At 38.7% G+C, this 19,927-nt stretch overlaps 1 protein-coding gene across 4 annotated transcripts in view; it reads right to left on the reverse strand.

The window, feature by feature from the left end:
- SGCD (sarcoglycan delta) overlaps window positions 1-19,927 on the reverse strand; it is a 1,061,368-nt gene that overhangs the window by 125,656 nt on the left and 915,785 nt on the right. For all 4 annotated transcript variants that reach the window (XM_010331598.2, XM_003943729.3, XM_010331597.3 and 1 more), the window contains one exon: window positions 200-272. In XM_010331598.2, coding sequence (XP_010329900.1) covers window positions 200-272 — 73 coding nt within the window. The remainder of the gene's footprint in view (window positions 1-199; window positions 273-19,927) is intronic.

The raw sequence follows: 19,927 nt of genomic DNA on the forward strand, positions 1-19,927 counted from the left end.
TCCCCACCCAGATTCTCAATTTTAAGTTCTCAGAACATAATTTCTTTTGGTTGTAGCTTATCTTCTGGTTCTCTCCAACCTCTTTCAATTCATGTATTCACATAGTAACACTTATTATTTACTCAGAATGAATCACTGGCCAGTTGCACAGAGAAAGGCAAGAGCCATTAATCAATGCAAACCAAAGTCAGAAGTTTACCTTAGTTCCTTGAAGGGGTCTGCCCTGACATTAGGTGTTTCTATAGATTTAGGGAACACTGTGCCCTCCGCTCCTGTAAACAAAAGAGAAAAGCAAACAGATTGGAGATACTGGAGTCACCGGGAGGCACAATCAGCACACTGACTGAAGCTAAATTCAGCACATCCATAACACAACCCAATATCCACATATTTTTCCACTGGCTTTAGGGCTCTATGATAGGAAAGCATCAAATCACTCATGCAAACAGCCTTTGGAAAAACAAGGAACTTCTTTTAAAAGCATTCTTGCTGAGAACAGAGTGAGGCAATGAGGCAAATTCCATCTCCACTTCAGAAGGGAAAAGATGCCTAGAAATAGTAAGATCTGACTCTTGTCTCTCAGAAACTATTAATAGTCACCCAACTGGAAATGTTTTGAAAAACAGAAACCAAAGCTCTCTTATTGCAATGCATGGCACAAATCACCTAACACATATGACATCTACTCAGTGGGTTAGATGGTAGAACAGTGAAGTATTTGCATAATGACAAGCACAAGTTTTTCAGTAAATAAAGTTATACATTATCAACTTGAAAAGTTAAGCAAAACAGAACACTATGAGAGACCATTTGAAGTTGAGTTTTTCCACTCTGAGTACTAATATTGATCTCAAACCCAATCTAGACAGTTACTTCTTGACTGTGCTATAAGCTTTTGTCTTTACAACTTGTCAGCACCAGCTGAACCTTTGCAGCCATAAAGATAGCAATGATCTGATTTGTCTGCTCCCAAAGTGTTTTCAAATCATTTAAGCCTCAGTTTATCACAGACAGTTGCACTGGATATTAGTTTTTCAATTAAACTTAGCTGAGGCAGTATCCTGTGCTTTGAAGTAAAGGTGTTTCTTTTTATATATTTGGTGTACTTTGATGCTGTAAGTAGGGGAGAATATCTTCCTTCCATGTCTGAATTTCTAGAATCCTCTTACATCGTTATAATGTCTAGAAATGCTCCATTACATTTGACAAAGAACATGCTTTTGAATGGTGTGGCGTTCTGTCAACTAGATCTTAAGCACAGTGTGGGCAGGGACAAGGTCCTATGTGGTATACAGCCAGACTGACTTTAGGTTCCAAACGCTTCTACTGGCCTAATTTCCAACTGGTACCGATGATTCTATGGGAGTACTAAATTATTGCTTTCTCAATGCCAGGCTAAGCTGGTACCCACTGAATGGCAGCCCATTAAAATCTAGAGGGATAGGCTCTGACAGACAGAGGTGGCAAATGATTGACAGGCTTTGGATGCAGGAAGGAAGTAAAGAACAAGATGCTCATGCTCCCTCAGCTAACACCATCCAACCAAAAATTATTTGATTATGTTTTTGCTGGGCAAAATGGGAGGTCCATATGTTCCACATACTGGAGAACAAGACTCATTGGTAAGACTTCCAAGGGGAAGATTTCAAAGCCACTCATTAGCTGAGTGACTTTGAGCATGAAGTTCAACCTCTGTGATACTCAGTTTCCCTCTCTCAAAAAAGAGGGTGTTGATAGTACTCTTATCTCCTAGGGATCTTGGAAGAATGAATGTGATTTCTGGCACAAAGCAATCACTAGTAATATTATAAAATGTTTATGATTCCTATTCATCTTTCTTCTTATCCAGATCTTCTATGACTCTTAAGAGTAATATTTTTATAGGATTTACTATAAACTAGAAACTGTACTGGATATTCCAGTTTTTCATTTGATCACCAGAATAACCCTATGAAGTGGAGACTGTTAGTATCTTTGAGGCTCTGGGAGGTCAGGAAATGTTCCTATGTTCACACAGCTAAGTGGAGGTGGGAGGGATAACTGAGTGAGGGGTGGGAGCGTTGGGATTTGAACTCGAATCCTTCTGTTCTCAAACCTTTGCTCACTATTCTAAACTACCTCCCTCAGTAGATTGTTACGCCTTTACATGATCATCTTTTTATGAGCTATGAGCAAATATCAATGTTTATACCATCAAGTAATGCTTGCTAAATCCTCAATCACCTTTCTTCTTCTCAAAACAATTCACATCTATAATGAGATGAGATATTAATACTCTTCAAAAAGGCCATTTCTTTCCAAGTGCTATCAGGTTTCTGATTTTCACACGATTTTTCACATTCCCAGAAGCTCCAGAGTAGACAATCATCCTTCAGGATTAATTCCCCCATCCCATCCTCTCTCCGTTTTCTCCGATAATAAATTATCCTCGATTTTATTATTTCAAAAAGGTTTCTATTAAAACCATACCTACTGATTCCATCTTTTGACACAATATAATTTACTGGCAATAAATGTTCATAAACAGTTTGAATGAAAAATCCATAAAGCCATTTCAGCTTTATTTTAAGTTACACTTAATGTCTCTCAAAAATGATTTCATCAATGTGTTTCCATTAGCTGGTTCTCTGCCCAATAACTTAATTCCACACAATCAATCAGGAAATTATAAAGCACGTGACAGGCTCTATCTAAAGTGTTTTGAATCACCATAAAGCTCAGCTCAATGGCTCTTTTCCCTACTTGCACAGGTAGGGGATAAACTTGTCAAAAAAAAAAAAAAAAAAAAAAAAAAATCAAACGCACTGCCATAGTAACAAAAAGCTGACTTCTCCTCTCCAGAAAAGATACTCAAGTCCAGATCTCAGTTTCCTCATACTTTTCCCTCAAAGTGTCCTGGATGTCAAGAGAGCTGAAATCTAGTCCTTTCTCTATGCTTAGGCAAGGCAGACAAAAATCTGTGGTTCTGGATTTCCCCAATTCTTAAATGAGGAATAAGCATCAGGGTTAAACTGTCTACCCCCAAATCTAAAATTTTATGAGGTTTACAATCTAATCTAAGCAGAAGATTGCCTTTAGCCACCTCTTTTTTTCCAATGAGAAGACAAACAATCCTGGAATATCAAAGGAAATTGTGAAACATTTTCTCAGCATTTAAGGGGGGAAAAAAAAGAAACAGACTTCTATCCAATTGAAACTGAATTTAATTGGTAGAAATAATTACCAGAAAATAAACCTTATAATAGATAAAATGGCAGACAGCAGAAATGAAACTCAAACATCAAAACCCTAAAAACATTGTAATTCTGTAAAACTCCAAAAATGGACCTGAGAAAATTACATTTTATAAAAAATAATAACAAATTACCTAAAACTATACAGATGTTAAAATTTGCTGTGGACTGAATACCGAAAAAAAAGTTTAGAGCTGGAAAATGAGACACAGAAAAATTGAATTTGAGAAAAACACTGGACAAAAAAATGACTAGGACAGGAACTATCACCAGCGAAATTTAATAAAGAAAATTTATGATGACTCACATCTTTCTTGTATATGGAGAAGAACTGATCTCAAAGGTAATAATTTCAAGAAATGTTCTTTTAAAAATTAAAAATTACTTAAGTATACTGTTTAAAAAATTAAGAATTTAAACTAGCTTAACAGAGTTTGCTTCGGTAAATTTTTTCCCTGATGAACATTATTAATATTGGTATAATTATGATTAGTGCTTTTGTATTAATGAATATAACCTAAAAATCACCTTTGGGTTTAAACCGCAGGGCCAAAATGTTCAACAGATTCAAAAGGCAGAGTTAAAATATCCTATGAGTAAGGTTTGATGTAAAAAACATAAGTTTTCTAATTCCCAATGCTTGAGAAAATATAACCTAAATGGTAACTTCAATAACAATAATATTTTACTTGACAAGATAAGGATACAGTTTTATATCCACATTAGATTATAAAATGGAGAAAGGAAGTCAATCTAGAGAATGGTGATAAGAAAATGGAAGAAAAATGATTTTGTTTCTGTAACATCCAAATACTGAGAAATCAAGAACCCAAGTTTTGGTTCTAGTTTTACATATTCATTGCATGGCTTTTGACAACTTTCTCTTTAGTATTATTTCTTCATTTGGATGAATTACGTAATCATTACAGTTTCTCCGACACCCACCCACCCCACCATCCCCTGCTATTTTATTATTTTTCAGATATAACTGACTGGATAAACTATGCACCAGGAGAGGAGCACAGTATGTTGGTGAACTCAAAGTTCAATTAACAAATTTCTATCAAGCAGGAGGCTCTAATGGTGAAGCAAAGAGGTAAGAAGCTCACAGTATGGTAGGGTAGAGTATCCTCCACCAGTGTGAGGATACTAAAAACCTCACTTTAAACCTAAATTTAAACCACTAGTGTACACTAATTGGTTTAAATAACTAGTAATTGGCTGGGTACAGTGGCTCACACCTGTAATCCCAGCACTCTGGGAGGCTGAGGCAGGTGGATAACCTGAAATTGGTATCAGCCTAGCCACCATGGTGAAATCCCATCTCTACTAAAAATTAGCCATGCATGGTAGTGTGAGCCTATAATCTCAATGACTCAGGAGGCTGAGGCAGGAGAATTGCTTGAACCTGGGAGGTGTAGGTTGCAGTGAGCTGAGATTGGATCACTGCACTCCAGCCTAGGAAACAGAGCAAGACTCCATCTGGAGAAAAAAAAAAAAAAAAGAAGATGACTGGTGTTGCTAGACCACTCTTAGCAAGAGGTGAGCATTATGTGATAAGACTGAGAGTTTGGCCCAGGGACTGTAGAGCCTCAGACACCACAGTGAAGGTTTTAAGCAGGGAATCTGACTTGATCCACCTGGCATTTTCCAAAAATCACAGTAGCTGCATGTTATGGATTACTTATTTGTGTCTTCCCAAAATTCAGATGTTGAAACGCTAGCCTTCAATGTGATGGTCTTAGCGGGTGGGGTGTTTGGGAAATAACTAGGTTTGGACGAGATCAGGGAAGAGTGCCCACGATGGGAGTGTCCTCAGAGGAGAAAAAGACCAGTACTTTCTCCACCATGTGAGGACACAGTTAGATGATGGATGTCTGCAAGCCAAGATGAGGGACCCCGCTGCAAACCTGATTGTCTCGGCACCCTGATCTCAGACTTCCCAGCCTCCAGAACTGTAAAAAATAAATTTGTTTCTTTCTCCTTTTGAGATGGAGTCTTGCTTTGTCACCCAGACTGGAGTGCAGTGGCACTATCTCTGCTCACTGCAATCTCCGCCTGCAACCTCCGCCTGCTGTGTTCAAGGGATTCTCCTGCCTTAGCCTCCAGAGCAGCTGGGACTACAGGTGCATGCCACCACACCTGACTAATTTTTTTTGTATTTTTTTTTTAGTAGAGACAGGGTTTCGCCATGTTAGCCAGGATGGTCTCCATCTCCTGATCTTGTGATCCGCCCTCCTTGGCTTCTCAGAGTGCTGGGATTGCAGGTGTAAGCCACTGTGCCCAGCCATAAATTTCTGCTTCTTAGGACATCCGGTCTACAGTATCTGTTATAGCAGCCCAGAATGACTGGAACACTACATCAAGGAAAAGACACTTAAGGCAAGAGTAAGTAAGGAGAAGCCAGGGGAGAGAGGGTGGTGGATGGGATCAGATGATTAGTAGTGAGGATAGAGAAGAGTGGATGGCTGAGGAAACATTTAAGAGGAAAACCAATGGGGTCTGGTGATGCGCTGAACAAGAAGGAGACTGAAGAATGATCATCAGGTCCATGGGAAAAGATGAAATAGACAGTTAAAGCCAAGTGATAAATGCTCAGATCCAGCTGTGCCCATGGAAACTTTATACTCCATAAATAATATCCAGCTTTTTTGGTATTTGATATTTAAGCCACAATAGAAATTCTCTTTACTTAATAAAGGAAGCTCCTGTGAATCCAACTATATTTTTCCTATGAAGGACCAAGAACCATGACAAAGAAAATTTAATCTCCCACGATATTTACCAAGAATACACTTGAAAAATTATGAATAAACTAGTAATTCTTTGAGTAATGAACACTGTCTTCTGTGCAAGATAATTTTTTGGTTACTCCAAAGTTTTAGCTGAAGATACCTTCATGTAGCTCTCATTGTTTAAAGATTTCCAACAAATGTGAGATAAGGTTTTTTATCTGTGTAAGTCCAGGCTAGTAAACATGGTTACAATCTGATATTTAAATACTCTTTAACGTCTAAGACCCATTTTCCTACAAACCAGTTGTCTCTACAGCACATACGTTAGTTGTAGGAGAGTGTATTATAGGACAGCTAACCACAGGAAATGCCTTAGAAACATAGGTTTTTGTATTAATTTCCAACATGACTTTTTGGCCTTTTCCTAAAAGTCACATTCAGTAAAAAATTATTTTTAAGGAAATGAGTTGGGTTATATTTAACCAAAGATTTAAAATGAACTGAGTGATCAGCAAGGATGCAGAATTTCTACAAGCAACAGGATTAAGCACATGGAAGGTGGCTGTGAGCTTTGGAAAAGCTTCCCAGACATGAACAATACACAGGTGCTAGATAGTAACTTTCAGGAGAAATAGTCACTTGAGGTAATTTAATCCCATTGTGTCTCCCCAGGCTGCTGGTGGCATTTAATAAACTTCTAATGCAAAACATCTGTAGTCATTACAAACAGTTACTAGGATACATACCAAATATTTTCTTTTTAGGAGTTGGGACAGATTTTTACCCAAAAAGTACATATAGTTAATTCATTCAACAACTATTTATGTAGAGCCTATGTCAGACATGATTTTGTGGGGAAAATAGGCTTTGGCTTTCTTATTTAGGAACTGCAAATTAAGAAAAAAAATTTAAATGCATATAAAATCTATAGCCATTCTGAGTGTTGTAATATTTATTGTCTACAAATAGCTAACAAGTACCTATTATGTGAATGGTACAGTGCTGAGGCTTCAGTAAGAAGACAATCTTTGCTCTTAATAGGTTTTATTGTAGCAACACAGGTGGATATTACAATATTTAAATCTATTTTTAGAAAGAACAATTATTGTAAATCATGCATTTTCAATGGGGGGGGGGGTGATGTTATTCCCAAGGGGACAAAAATTGGTTCTTGGGGAGTAAAAGAAATCTTACTGTATTTTTGTAAAAAGCACTTATGTATATCTGTATCTAGAGATGTATAGCAATATTTAGATATAAATATCTATGTAAATACACACTTTACATAGTATACAAATGGATAGCTAATATATCTGTGATAGTAAGATTTCATGGGAGGGATGTGATTAAGAAAAAGAAAAAAGCCTGAAAAAAATTCCTCAGAAGAGCACTATTGGAAAAAGAACTGAGAAACTGTGATAAATGCTACAAAGTAGTAGAAGAAGCTGCCGGAACCCTCAACGGGGGGCTTAGCCTAGCAGCAGAGGACCTGGGAAGGCTTTGCTGGGGAAGTGCTACTACTGAGAGTCACTGGTATAGAGATGAGTGTGGACACCAAGAGAAGGGTGACACGATCCAAGGCATGGCTAATGTAAAGGGAGAACCGATGTCAGAATTTTAAGGGACGCCAACATATAAATTTTGGGTATGAAAGGATGAGCCATCAAAAGAAAATGGAGGAAAAAAAAAAAAGACTAAAGAGGTAGAAAGAAGACCACAAATGGGGTAACACCAAAGCCAAGAGAAAGAAGTATATATTTCAAGAAGGTAGGAACAGTTTATCTGTGTTAAACAGTGCTGGAAATTAGGGAGAGTAATAGAAATGTCCATTGAATTTAGCAATACGGAAGACACTTACATCTCAAGAGACAAGTCTATCAAAAGCTGAAGGCAGAACTGTTGTGGGCACAAGAATAGGCAAAGCTGAAGAAATGAATATAACAAGAGTTACAACTTTTTGACAAGAGAAATACCATAAGGTTGCTAGGTATTGGATATGGGGTGCCAGATACTGAAGGCCTAGCCGTGGTTAGTAACTACACTTTTATGTAGCCACCAGCCTGCTGTCTGGCACAGGCTGCGTAGAGGTACATGTGTTCAGTTGCCTGGACACAGGCATGCGTAATGTGGATATCTGGGGTCATCAAGACGGGGAATTTTGACACATGTGAATGCTGAAAAGACAGTGTAAAAGTTCAGGGTTCTCCATGAAGACTGTGAAGGGCAAGTGAATTTGCTTCTTCTAGCCTCAGTTGCCTCCTTTGTGAAATGGAAATAATAGTGCCTCTCTCATAAAGGTATTTTGAGGATTGGTGACTATATATGTGTGTATATACACACACATACATATACACATATGTATATATGAAATATATTACATATATATTAAAGTACAATATATAACATGCTATATGTGTCTGGTGTATCAAAATAGATGGTAGATATATTTTATTATGATAGAAGACAGTCGTGAAGACAAGAATAGACAGTAAATCCAGAAAGAGAAAAGAGTATCATTCAATAAATTGAATGTTAATAATGGAGAAGGACAAAATAAGACTTTTTTTTTTTAATACTCTAACAATTTAACTGAATTGGCCATACCATCAAAGTGCACATTTTAAACATTGTGTAGGATACAAAATGGCAGGGCAATTTAAGAGTCATGCATAAAAACATTCTGGAAAGAGATGAAGAGACAAGTAGTTTAATTAAGCAAACTCTACTCTGGAAACCAGTAGACCAGAACTCATGCTCAGTGTATCATCAAGACAAAACGTGAAAAAAATAAAAGGAGCCATCCAAGCAGCAAGCAACCTCATTTCAGCTTCTTATGAGTACATTGTTTCTGATAGTAAATAAAACTGCACAGTACAACAAACAATTTCAACTCATTGGTTGTGTTTAACACTGATGGAACATTCTGGAACAAGGCAGCCTCTAGGTAAGGATAGCATGGGCAAACAAAGCATCAGCAACAGGCAGAGAAGACTCTTGACATCATTATCAGAGAGCCGAGCTCAAGGGAGACTCCTTGGTTCTTAAAGATGCTGCACTGTGTCCTAAGAATGAGGTGAATGTGGCTCTCCATCCGTATCTCCCCTCCAGACTTCAGTGGGACAGGTGGCCAGAATTAGGCCAACAGTGTAGAGGGAGAGGGAGAGAATAAATACAAGCAATGTGATCAAGTTAAAAAGGACATTGATTCTGCCTGTCATTCCACCTGGGAGTGAGGATGAGATGGGAGCCATGATACACTGTCCTCAGTGGAGATTTCAGTTTTCAAGTGTCTCTCACTGTGTGAGAGCAATCAAGACTCAGATGGTCAATGGATGGCAGTGAGACCTAAAAAACACCATGTGTATGATTTTAAGAATGTCCTGGTCTTTGAAAAAGTAGAACACGCTGTTCCTGTGGCCAAGCAACTGGGTGGTGATGCCTTCCTATGGAGAAGGAAATTGAAACATTAATTGAGAACCACAGAGAAACACTGTCTAAAAAATAATTGGAGAAACTTAGAAAATCATTTGTGAGAGATGAAGATGATGATGACCTGCAAAGTAAGAACTTGCAAGTTGAAATCTTAGTAAAGTACTGAAGGTTTCAAAGCATTGAAACACTTAAATGATTTAATTTCTCAATACAGCTCTGTTATGAGAGCTTTAAAATGAGCATGCTTTATGCTTATTTTAGGTAATGATTTAGAGGTGATTTTGATTATGTAATTTTTGCATTGTCCACTGACTTCATCCCCAGTATGGCCGGCATGTCATTTACTTGTCAACAACCATTTCCCCACTTCCCCTGGCCAGCAAAATCCCAGTATTATTCCGGGGGGCAAAGTGCCCAGCTAAATAATTACTTTCCCAGACACCCGTGAAGCTAGGGGTGGACATATGATACGACTTTGTCCAAAGAGATGTAAGTAGCTGTCTACTGAGGAGGAGCACTGAGAAAGTTTTACTGCCCACAAGAGGATATAGACGTGGTTAGTTTCACTGTTCTTATATGAATATCAGCATGATATCTGGAGCTGTATGAGCCATCTCATCTTCTGACCATGAGAAAAAGACCAAGAGGACTTCAGATATATTCACCCAGATATCACTACACTGCCAGCAGCTGTCTACCTTTGGCCTTATGTATTAGTCTGTTCTCATGCTAATAAAGACATACCCAAGACTGGGTAATTTATGAAGAAAAGAGGTTTAACTGACTCACGATTCAGCATGGCTGAGTCCTCAGGAAATTACAATCATAGAAGGGGAAGCAACTATGTTCTTCTTCACATGGTGGCAGGAGAGAGAAGTGCTGAGCAAACTGGGGAAAAGATCCTTATAAAACCATCAGATGTTGTGAGAACTCACTATCACGAGAACACCATGGAGGTAACTGCCCTCATGATTCAATTACCTCCCCCTGGGTCCCGCCCACAACATGTGGTGATTATGGGGACTACAATTCAAGATGAGGTTTGGCTGGGAACACAGCCAAACCATATCACCTTACTTTTATGGGAGAAAAAGAAGTCCTTATTTATTATTTGTTTGAGACATCTTAAGAGAATTTTGTCGCTCAACCTGCCTAAGGTTTAATACCATTCTATCCATGATGAAGAAAAGAGAGGTAAACTGACTGCTCCATATAGTCATATTCTTCACTTAAAGCTTTTTGGCAGTAGTAAGCCAGATGACCAAAAGTTGAACATCACTTTTAGTGATTGTTTAGCTGGACACTTTTCTCCCGTTACACTGCTGAGTGGGGCTGAGTTTTCCCATGTCCTTGCCTTTACTTACAGTTCTCAGCCAGAAAGTACTTTTATTTTCCTTTTGTTCCCACTAGTGAATCAAATCCTATAAGGCCCATGTCAAATGCCACCTCCATCATGAAGCCTTTCCTGGTCTTTCCTCAGTTATCCAACCAATCGCTCCCTCTGTTGCACTTCCATAATACCTGACTATGTTTTGGATGAGCATTTCTTTTATTGTCTTCACTGACTATGTCTTGCCTTCTCCACAAAATAAGCTACTTAAAGCCAAGGACCCTGTTTTGAGAGTCTTTTTACTTTTCTAGAGAAGCAGCAGCTTATATATTTTGAATTCTATTTTACTTAAGCCAGAAAAACTGAAGAATAAAAAAGAAGCTTCTTTAGGGGAGAGGTTTGAGCTGTCAGTATCAGCTATACCACTGCAATACTGGATAACTTCTTTTGCAGCAAGCAAGTTAGTAACTAAAGGATTAAGGCTATAGTTAAATGGTCTCAGTGGAATAGCATCCTACCAGCTTCATTTTCTCCTGTAATCTCTCCAGTTTAGTGCAATCAAATCACCTGCCCAAAGCCCAGTGTGACAGGTCTTTTACTGGTTTTACAACCTTTGATGAGTCCCTGTGTCCTGCAACAAAGTCCCATTAAAAAAAAAAAAAAAAAAAAAAAAAAAAAAAAAAAAAAAAAAAAAAAACTTTTAGGGTCAAGGTCTTGGTCTGTCATCCAGGCTGAGTGCAGTGGTGTGATAGCTGACTCAAATTCCTGAACTAAAGCAATAAAGCAATCCTTCCACCTCACCCTCTTGAGTAGCTGGACTACAGGGACATGTAACCATTTTAGGTTTTTTTTTTTTTTTTTTCCCGTAGAGAGAGGGTTTCATGTTGTTGACCAGGCTGGTCTTGAACTTCTGGACTCAAGCAATCCTCCCACCTCTTCCTCTCAAAGCATTGGGATTATAAGTATAAGCCACTGCACTCAGCCAGGAAGTCCTGCTTTTTAACACGGCAATCAGGCATAACTCATCCCTTTACCTTTTTCTGTGTCTTGATAATTTTTGAAAACATCAATTTATGTTTCTGTATTTTCCTCTCCTCTCCATTTCAAGCAGGTAGGAAGGTCCTTTGCATATCCTTGATGTTTGTTTAGTAGTTTCCATAAAGGAAAATGCATTCTTTGTGATGTACATTACTAGATTCTGGGTTTTGACAAACACATGAGTCATGTATCCACCACAATAAGCATATACAATCCAATTTTATCACTGCAAAAATTCCCGCATGCTACCCCTTTTGTATTCTACCCATCCCTGAACCCCAAATCCTGGCTTTTACCATTCTCCTACACTTCTGCCTTTTCTACCATATCAAGTTTCAGGTCTGGCTTCTCTGACTCAGCAAAATGCATTTGAGTTTTTTCCCCTTTGTTTTTTCTTCAACTTTTATGTTAAGTTCCAGGGTACATGTGCAGGATGTGCAAGGATGTGCAGGTTTGTTACATAGGCAAACGTGTGCCATGGTGGTTTGCTGCACAGATCAACCCATCACCCAGGAATTAAGCTCAGCATCCATTAGCTATTCTTTCTGGTGCTCTCCCTCCCACCCCACCCCAACAGGCCCCAGTGATGCATCTGAGTTTTATGACAGAAGGTATTCATCGGGTCAAAAGCAGAAAATGCCTTAAAGCAATAGCTATTTTCTGCTATCTATAAACACCTAACCTTAGTGGAGAGTATGCCTGCTGTCCTGTGGGAAAGAGGGAGAGAGGGGTGACTTGGAAGAAAGCTGAAGAGAAGGCAGATTTAGAAGAATTAGAACACTTAGAAAAATTCAGAGATCTGGGGTCCTTGGAAGACCAGAGTCATCACTAGGGAAGTGACTATCTGTTAAAAACAAGTAGTTTAGACAGTTCCTCTTCAAAGAGTTTCACTTTGTTACAAACAAGGTGTTGTTCTTCAAGAAGTCTTTACTTCCTTGTACTGTGGGTCCTGAAGTCTTATTTCCCTGTTCTTTGTCTAAAGTTATCTTGCTGACCAATCTATCAGCCCCCCTGCTCTGCTGTACTCAGGCATGCCTACCAAGGAATCACCCCCTCCTTGCTGTAACAGCTTTCTCCAATGAAACTGTTCTTCCCTACGCTCTTCAAATTAGCTAATTACATTTAGCTTAGACTGTGGTCCCACCCCAACCAATAGGGGAATGACACAGCAGAAAAGGCCAACTGTGTTAGAAATTAAAAACCCTTGCTTTCCTTTGTTCACGGTGCTCTTGACAATGCTCCATCCACAAGACGCACCTTTCTATAGAAGTAAATTTGCTTTGCTGAAAAAGTTTATATTCAAGTGCTATTTCTTTTGTGGCACCCCAAATTTGTTTCTAACACCATCTCTTAGAGAGGATGGATGTGTCATGCCCCTAGAAGGCAGTGCCCTTGGTCCAGACCTCAGCAAAGATTTCTGGGCCCTCTCTGTGGCATGGAAGCAGAGAGTTAAGTGCATTTTAAATGAACATGGAGGCCGGGAAAATGAAGTTATCAGAGTTGACCTTAGTGGACCAAGGAGTAGCAGGCCTGCCTATATTTTCTTGACCCCATGTACACTTTGTCAATTCTTGAACAACCCAGTGATAATGGAGATGGAATTTCCTACCAGATTATTGTGGGAGCTCAGAACTAGATTTAGGTAATAAAATGTCATATCAATTGCTGACATTTATTGAGTGCTTAATATTTGCCAGGCTTTTTTTTAAAGCACTTTGTGAGTTAACATACTTCATGCTCACTGCAACCCTCATGCATGGTATTATTACAGCAGAAACTGAAGCACAGAAGGGCTTCACAGAGAACCAGTGTGGGAACTGGGATCCAAACACAGGCAAATCTAGCTGCAGAGCCCATGTTCTTAACTACCTGCTAAACATGTTATGTGTTGCTTTTTCAATCAGGAGTTTGGGAGTTACTCAGACTCCATCAATCTCCTCCTCAATAATAGACCACCATGGAATAATAAAGTTTGTTTATGCACATCCTACTCACATCTGCTTTTCTGTCAAAGGGCCACCTAGGTGGTCCTGTTTGAATTGCTACCTGTCTACACCTGACCAATCAGATTCGAGCTTGAGAATCGAAACTAAACACAGTGTACAGTGTCAGTGAGTGACATGTACTTAACAATAATAACTAACACTGGGAATCATGCTAACTGGTTTTATAGATCTTATCCCTTTAATCTTCCATGATAGAGCTGAGGTAAGAAACCAGAAAACTAGTCCCTGACCTCACACTTTTAACTTTCAAACGTAGGTTTGGTGCTGGCGGCCAGGTTGAAAGATGTGCAAGAGGCAGAATCTCCATGAGAAAATGTGAGAAAGGAAAGCAGAGAAAGAAGAAGTCACGTGGCTCCTGAGACGCAGAGGGAACACCTTGATTCTGGAATCTGCAGATCTCATGACACTTGACTGAACATATGTAAATTGTTCCTGCACTGTCTTGCCATGAATACTCTCACTTTTCCAATGACCTAGCTGAGATGGATTCCATTTCTTGTAAAAATGAACATTTCACATGTCTCACGATCATATTTTATGCCTCCCCCATCTCTATACACCCATGTTTGACACCCCGTGGGGTCTGAAGGTATACGTGCCAGAGTAGCATTAACTGAGCTTAGCCTCTTTGAAGAGAAAATGCCACTCAGAAGGCAGTTCTTCAGTGAATGAAGGCCTCTGAAACCTGATAGAGATTTTCCAGGTCACTCATTTTGTTACAAAAACCCAAACCACAGCAAGTATAATAGTCTTGAGTTCCCATTTCCCATTCCCTCCAGGGCTTCATAGCAGGATTCAAACTCTAGCTTGGTATAACCAGGGTTAGAAAATATAGCTATGAAGAAAAGACATGGCAATAAAAAATGAAGCTTCCTTTAAGCATCTCACTGACCACTGCAAGCCTTCCAGACCTAGAAAGAAACAAAGTCCAAAGAAAGGTCTTCAAAATAAGGTGTCCTATCTGCATATGAGACAAAGGAGGAAGGTGGGATAGTTATAATGTCTTTGCTGATCTTTTAGCTTTCCTTTGGATACTAGAACATTTATTTGCTTTAGGGAAACCTATTGGGGCTAGTGCTTACTTGGCCCTCCCCCACCCCAGGATACAGAAAGGAATGTGATTCGGGCTGGCCAACCAAAATATCCGACTTCCTAGAAAGAGCATCTGGTCTAGGAGCATGTGATCCAAGCAGGGCTAATGAGTTATTTTCAAAGACTGCTATGACTGCCTGAATGAAGGTGTTTCTGTCTCTCTTTCTGAGATAATGTCTGCTAAAGAATTGCCTGAAGGAAACCTGCATAAAGATAGAAAGATGTTATAAGCAGCAGGGATGGTCATATCTAGACTTCTCAGTGATGAGTTCACAAATTCCCATTTTTAAAGCAAATTTTTAAAAACTGGAATAATTTTGCTTGTGTCACTTGCAGTTAGACACAGCCTAAAGACTTCATTATTTTTCTCACAGGGTAGAGGCTCCTATGTCTTGACCGTCTGTCCCTAACAGTCTACATCACTAAAACAGGAAAAACTACTCTTTACAGCTCACAAAGAAGTCTATTTTGAAGAGTGACCATTACTCCTATATGACTCAATTTTAAATGCCTACTTAATATGAAATGGAAATCCACAGGATAGCAGAAGCTAGTGAATTTTCAGTACCAGACAAGAGCTCTAAAAACAGGTATGCTAAAAGTTGTTCTTTCAGTCTGAGTTGGTATAAGACACCTTTGAGGGCATCTAGTATCTCCTTCTCTTTGCTTACCAATCCAGGGGCAAGCACATTTTGTGAGCCTTTAATAGTTTTTTTTTCTCGATCCCTACAAACAGTACAGGAAACAAAACAAAACAAACAAACAAACAAACAAAAAACAGTGTATATGAAGACTGAATTATTCAGTGCCAAAGAGTATGTTCTTCGATGTTGAACTGATTATTTAAAAAAAAAAGAAGCAAGTGTCAAAACCCGTATCTGCAGAGCTTTTTAGCTCGATTTGGGTATTTGCTAAGTGTATCTTGTGCTGCTTTGTCAATCTGAGTGACAGTTAATCAATACTAATCTGATGCCAGCTGATTCCTCCCTTTCCCTAAACAGGATTAAGATATGCTATCTATGAATATATTTCATCCCAGGCGGTAAATCCATATGCTTTAACGTAAATGCATTAGCATCCCTTTTTAAATGGAATGTACTATGTATACAAGGAAATAAAGATGAATTACCAAGTTGTCCTGAAAAATGTCTTTCTGACCCATTATGAAAATGATTTAGTTTTCAAGGCAGCAGTAAGTAGATTAGACATCTTCCATTATTCTACATAGTGATCTATACCTCAGTTTCTGGGAGAACCTCTTAAGACTCGGAATATCTATAGCCATATTGCCCTTCCTTGGCTGGGGCTGGTGAATTTTCTCATTTATTTATTTTTCTGTTTGTTTATTTATTTATCCTTCCTTTTGTTTATTTATAAAGAAATATATATTTAATGCCTGCTGTGGGTTAGGCACTGACCTAGGTTGTAGCGATACAGTGGTGAACAATAGTATTCATATTTAGTCCCACAATTTGCCCTAAGATTTCCAGAACCAACTGGGCCAATGAACACCTAATGTCAAATCTTGATATCCAGCACTGTCTCACAGGTCCACCCTCACCAGAGCAGGGCTGAACAATAATTATTTATTGAATAATTATTTATTTAATCTTTGAATATCACTTGAGAGTTCATGGAGATTTTCATATGTACTTTTAAATTCTCATAAATATCTATTAATATATGAAGGAACCAGGGAAGATGAGCTTTAATGACTCATTTAAGATTAAGCAACTAACAACTTCAGGACAACAGTATACTAACTAAAACCTGATGGACTATGATAGTATCTACCTCCCAGGTTATTGCAAAACGTCAATAAGATATTATAGGCAAAGCACTTAGATAGTGCATGGCACACAGTAAAAGTGGAATATATATGTTAATTTACTGTTAACTGTGATGATGATGTTCTTGTTTAGAAACGGAATCATAAGCTAGTGGCACTTTGTCTGTATGTCCATCTATCCATTTGTTCATATGTCTATTAGGTCATCTAAACATCTTTTTTTTTTTTTTTTTGAGATGGAGTCTTGCTCTGTTGCCAGGTTGGAGGGCAGTGATGGCATCTTGGCTCACTGCAACCTCCGTCTCTTGGGTTCAAGCGATTCCCCTGCCTTAGCCTCCTGGATAGCTGGGACCACAGGTGGGTGCCACCATGCCCAGCTAATTTTTTATATTTTAGTAGAGATGGGGTTTCACCGTGGCCAGGATGGTCTCGATCTCCTGACCTCAGGATCCTCGCGCTTCAGCCTCCCAAAGTGCTGGGATCACAGGCATGTGAGCGACCATGCCTGCCCCTCATCCAAACATTTATTGAGCACCTGTTGTGTGTGAGGCACTACAAGAGATGCTGAAGATTCAATGTTGAATAAGCCCATGCTCTTACACCTCTCGCAGTTTAGATTTCCAGTCACTGGCATTTGTATTTAGTATCAGATTTCACAGACTAAATGATGAAAAGGTCTCAGAACCAGAGATTGGCAAACTAAAACCCATGGGCCAAATTTATCTCACTACCTGTTTTTGTAAGTAAAGTTTTATTAGAACACAGCCATATTCATTTGATTACATATTGTTTATGGTTGCTTTCCCATCACAATGGATAAGTTGAGTAACTGCAATGGAGACCCTGTGGTCCATAAGCCTAAAATATTTACTCTCCAGCCCTTTGGGTAAAAGATTCCTGTGCTGGATTATTACATCCTTATATCCTTTTAGCTGTTCTACATTATCATCCTTTGGAATTGAAAACAAATAAAAAGGTGACAGCTTGCTGGCATGGGCCAATCAACTTGTTGACATCTGGTGACATGCCCTAATTGCAGAAAAGTACTTTATTATTATGACATTATTGATTTTCACAGGGGGATTCTTTCCATTGGACTTTATAAGAGGCAAGACAACCCTGTAAAAACATTCTCCCAAAGCACAAACTCATTATTCAGTGGTCCTACTGCTTTCTTCCCATTTATTATCTCCTTACTATGTCCTCAATACTATCAGCAGTCCTTGGATCTGCTATCATCTCATGCTTAGCCCATTTTTCCCCCATTGTGTGACTCACTGGGCAGAGGACACCATTCCTGTGTTTCTCTGATAGAATTCTTTTTGACCAGTATTACTTTGGCTTTTATTGCGCAAGTCTGTGCATGTTTTCATGTCATGGGCAGTTATAACTTAACATTGTTTTTGCATGAGCATTTTAAGTACACATTTAAGTGTTGCCCTGAATTGTAACATTCAATATTCTAACAAGAACCATAAGCTCATCACTTTACCTATACTATTTTATTTAATCATTATAAAAACCTAAGAGTTAGATACTTTTATTTCCATTTGAAGATGAGGAAACTGGTTTTGAGAGTTAATTTTTAAAATAATAAACACAGTTACACTGATTGAGAACTTAATATATCTAAGTTTTACATGGGTTGTCTTATTTAATTTCCACAGTGCATTCTATGGATGCAGTGTTGACATCTCCATTATACTCATAAGGTGCAGTGAGGTTACTGACCTGCTGTGATCCCAACTCGGGTAAAGTATGAGCACTAAGACTTGACATTAAAATCTGGTTTAGGTCAGGAAGGTATCCTGTGGCTCTGTCACACAGACACACATCCCCTCCCACTTTTTCCCTACAAAATCAAATGTGGGTCAGGCATGCAGCCACTTTATTCAGTAGGCAACTGTAAAATATTTTAGTTAGTTTTTTTCTGAGGTTGGATGATTAGAATGGTAGAAGTAGAAAACAAAAACTGGCATGATGATGCTTACTGCTCAAATTTAAATCAGTTTTACCTGTCAAAGATGTCAAGGATGGCAGATCCCAGTGACTTCTTTACTATGTCCTACTTTAAAAACAAATCCCAGCTTGTGTTCTCGTTGTAAACTAAGTATGACAGGTAATGGAAGAGAAATATTTGAACTCCTTTCAGATTCTATATTTTGGTAACTGAATGAAGTTGGCTCTTGCCAGTTTGCCATGGTTTGGATCTCTGTCTCCACCCAAATCTCATGTTGAATTGCAAGCTTCAAAGTTGGAGGTGAGGTCTGGTAGAAGGAGCCTGGATTATGGGGTTGAATTCATCATAAATATTTCAGTATTTTCTTCCTGGTACTGTCACAGTGAGTTCCTGTGTGATCTGGTCATTTAAAAGTGTGTGGCATCTCCCCAGTCTCCTCTTGCTCCTGCTTTCACGATGGGAGGTCCCTGCTCCCCCTCTGCCTTCCACCATGACTGTAAGTTTCCTGAGGCTTCCCCAAAGCTGAGCAAATGCCAGCATCATGCTGCTTGTACATCCTACAGAACTGTGAGCCAATCAAACCTTTTCCTTTATAAATGACCCAGTCTCAGGTATTTCTTTACAGTAATTCTAGAATGACCTGGCACATACTTCATCTTTGTGGGAATTAGGAGAGTCTTTCTGTACCACAAATTTTGATTCTAAACCTTACCAAGCAGTGATGTAGCCTTAATTTATGGTAGTATGGACATTAGAATTTGGGTCTCCAAACTCACGGTTTAGGTTTTATGAAAATTACACATTGTAGCATAGTTGTTAATATTATATATTCTAATATCTAGGCTCTCATCTTGGATTTTCCACCAAACTTACTGTTTTAATTTAGAGCCTCAAACTATTCTAGGAAGAGCTCCTATACCTATAAAGCGGACATCATCGAATGCCAACCTAAGGCTTAGGTTTATCATGAAGACTAAATGAGAGGTGAAGGAGCTTTTCAACCTCTACAGCAAAATAAAAATGTTAGTGATAAATGGCACCACTCAGGAAATCCTTCCTTGATCATATAAAGACTCCCTTTTAATCTTTAGAAACTGCCTATTTTATAAGAAGGTTCCATTAAAATCAGAAGAGTAAGATAAGTATGATTAATTTGAGATTAAAGGTAAATGTCCATCTAGGTCTGTTAAACGCTCTCTCTCTATTTTTTTATATTTCTCAAAAAACTCTACCTCAAGTCCCGATTTTAGGGACACTGGACACTAACAAATCAATAAGCCCAGCCTCATTTTTCTGAACCTTCTAACTCAGG

Source organism: Saimiri boliviensis, chromosome 1, assembly GCF_048565385.1.
Source record: "Saimiri boliviensis isolate mSaiBol1 chromosome 1, mSaiBol1.pri, whole genome shotgun sequence".
In the NCBI taxonomy this organism is placed as follows: domain Eukaryota; kingdom Metazoa; phylum Chordata; class Mammalia; order Primates; family Cebidae; genus Saimiri; species Saimiri boliviensis.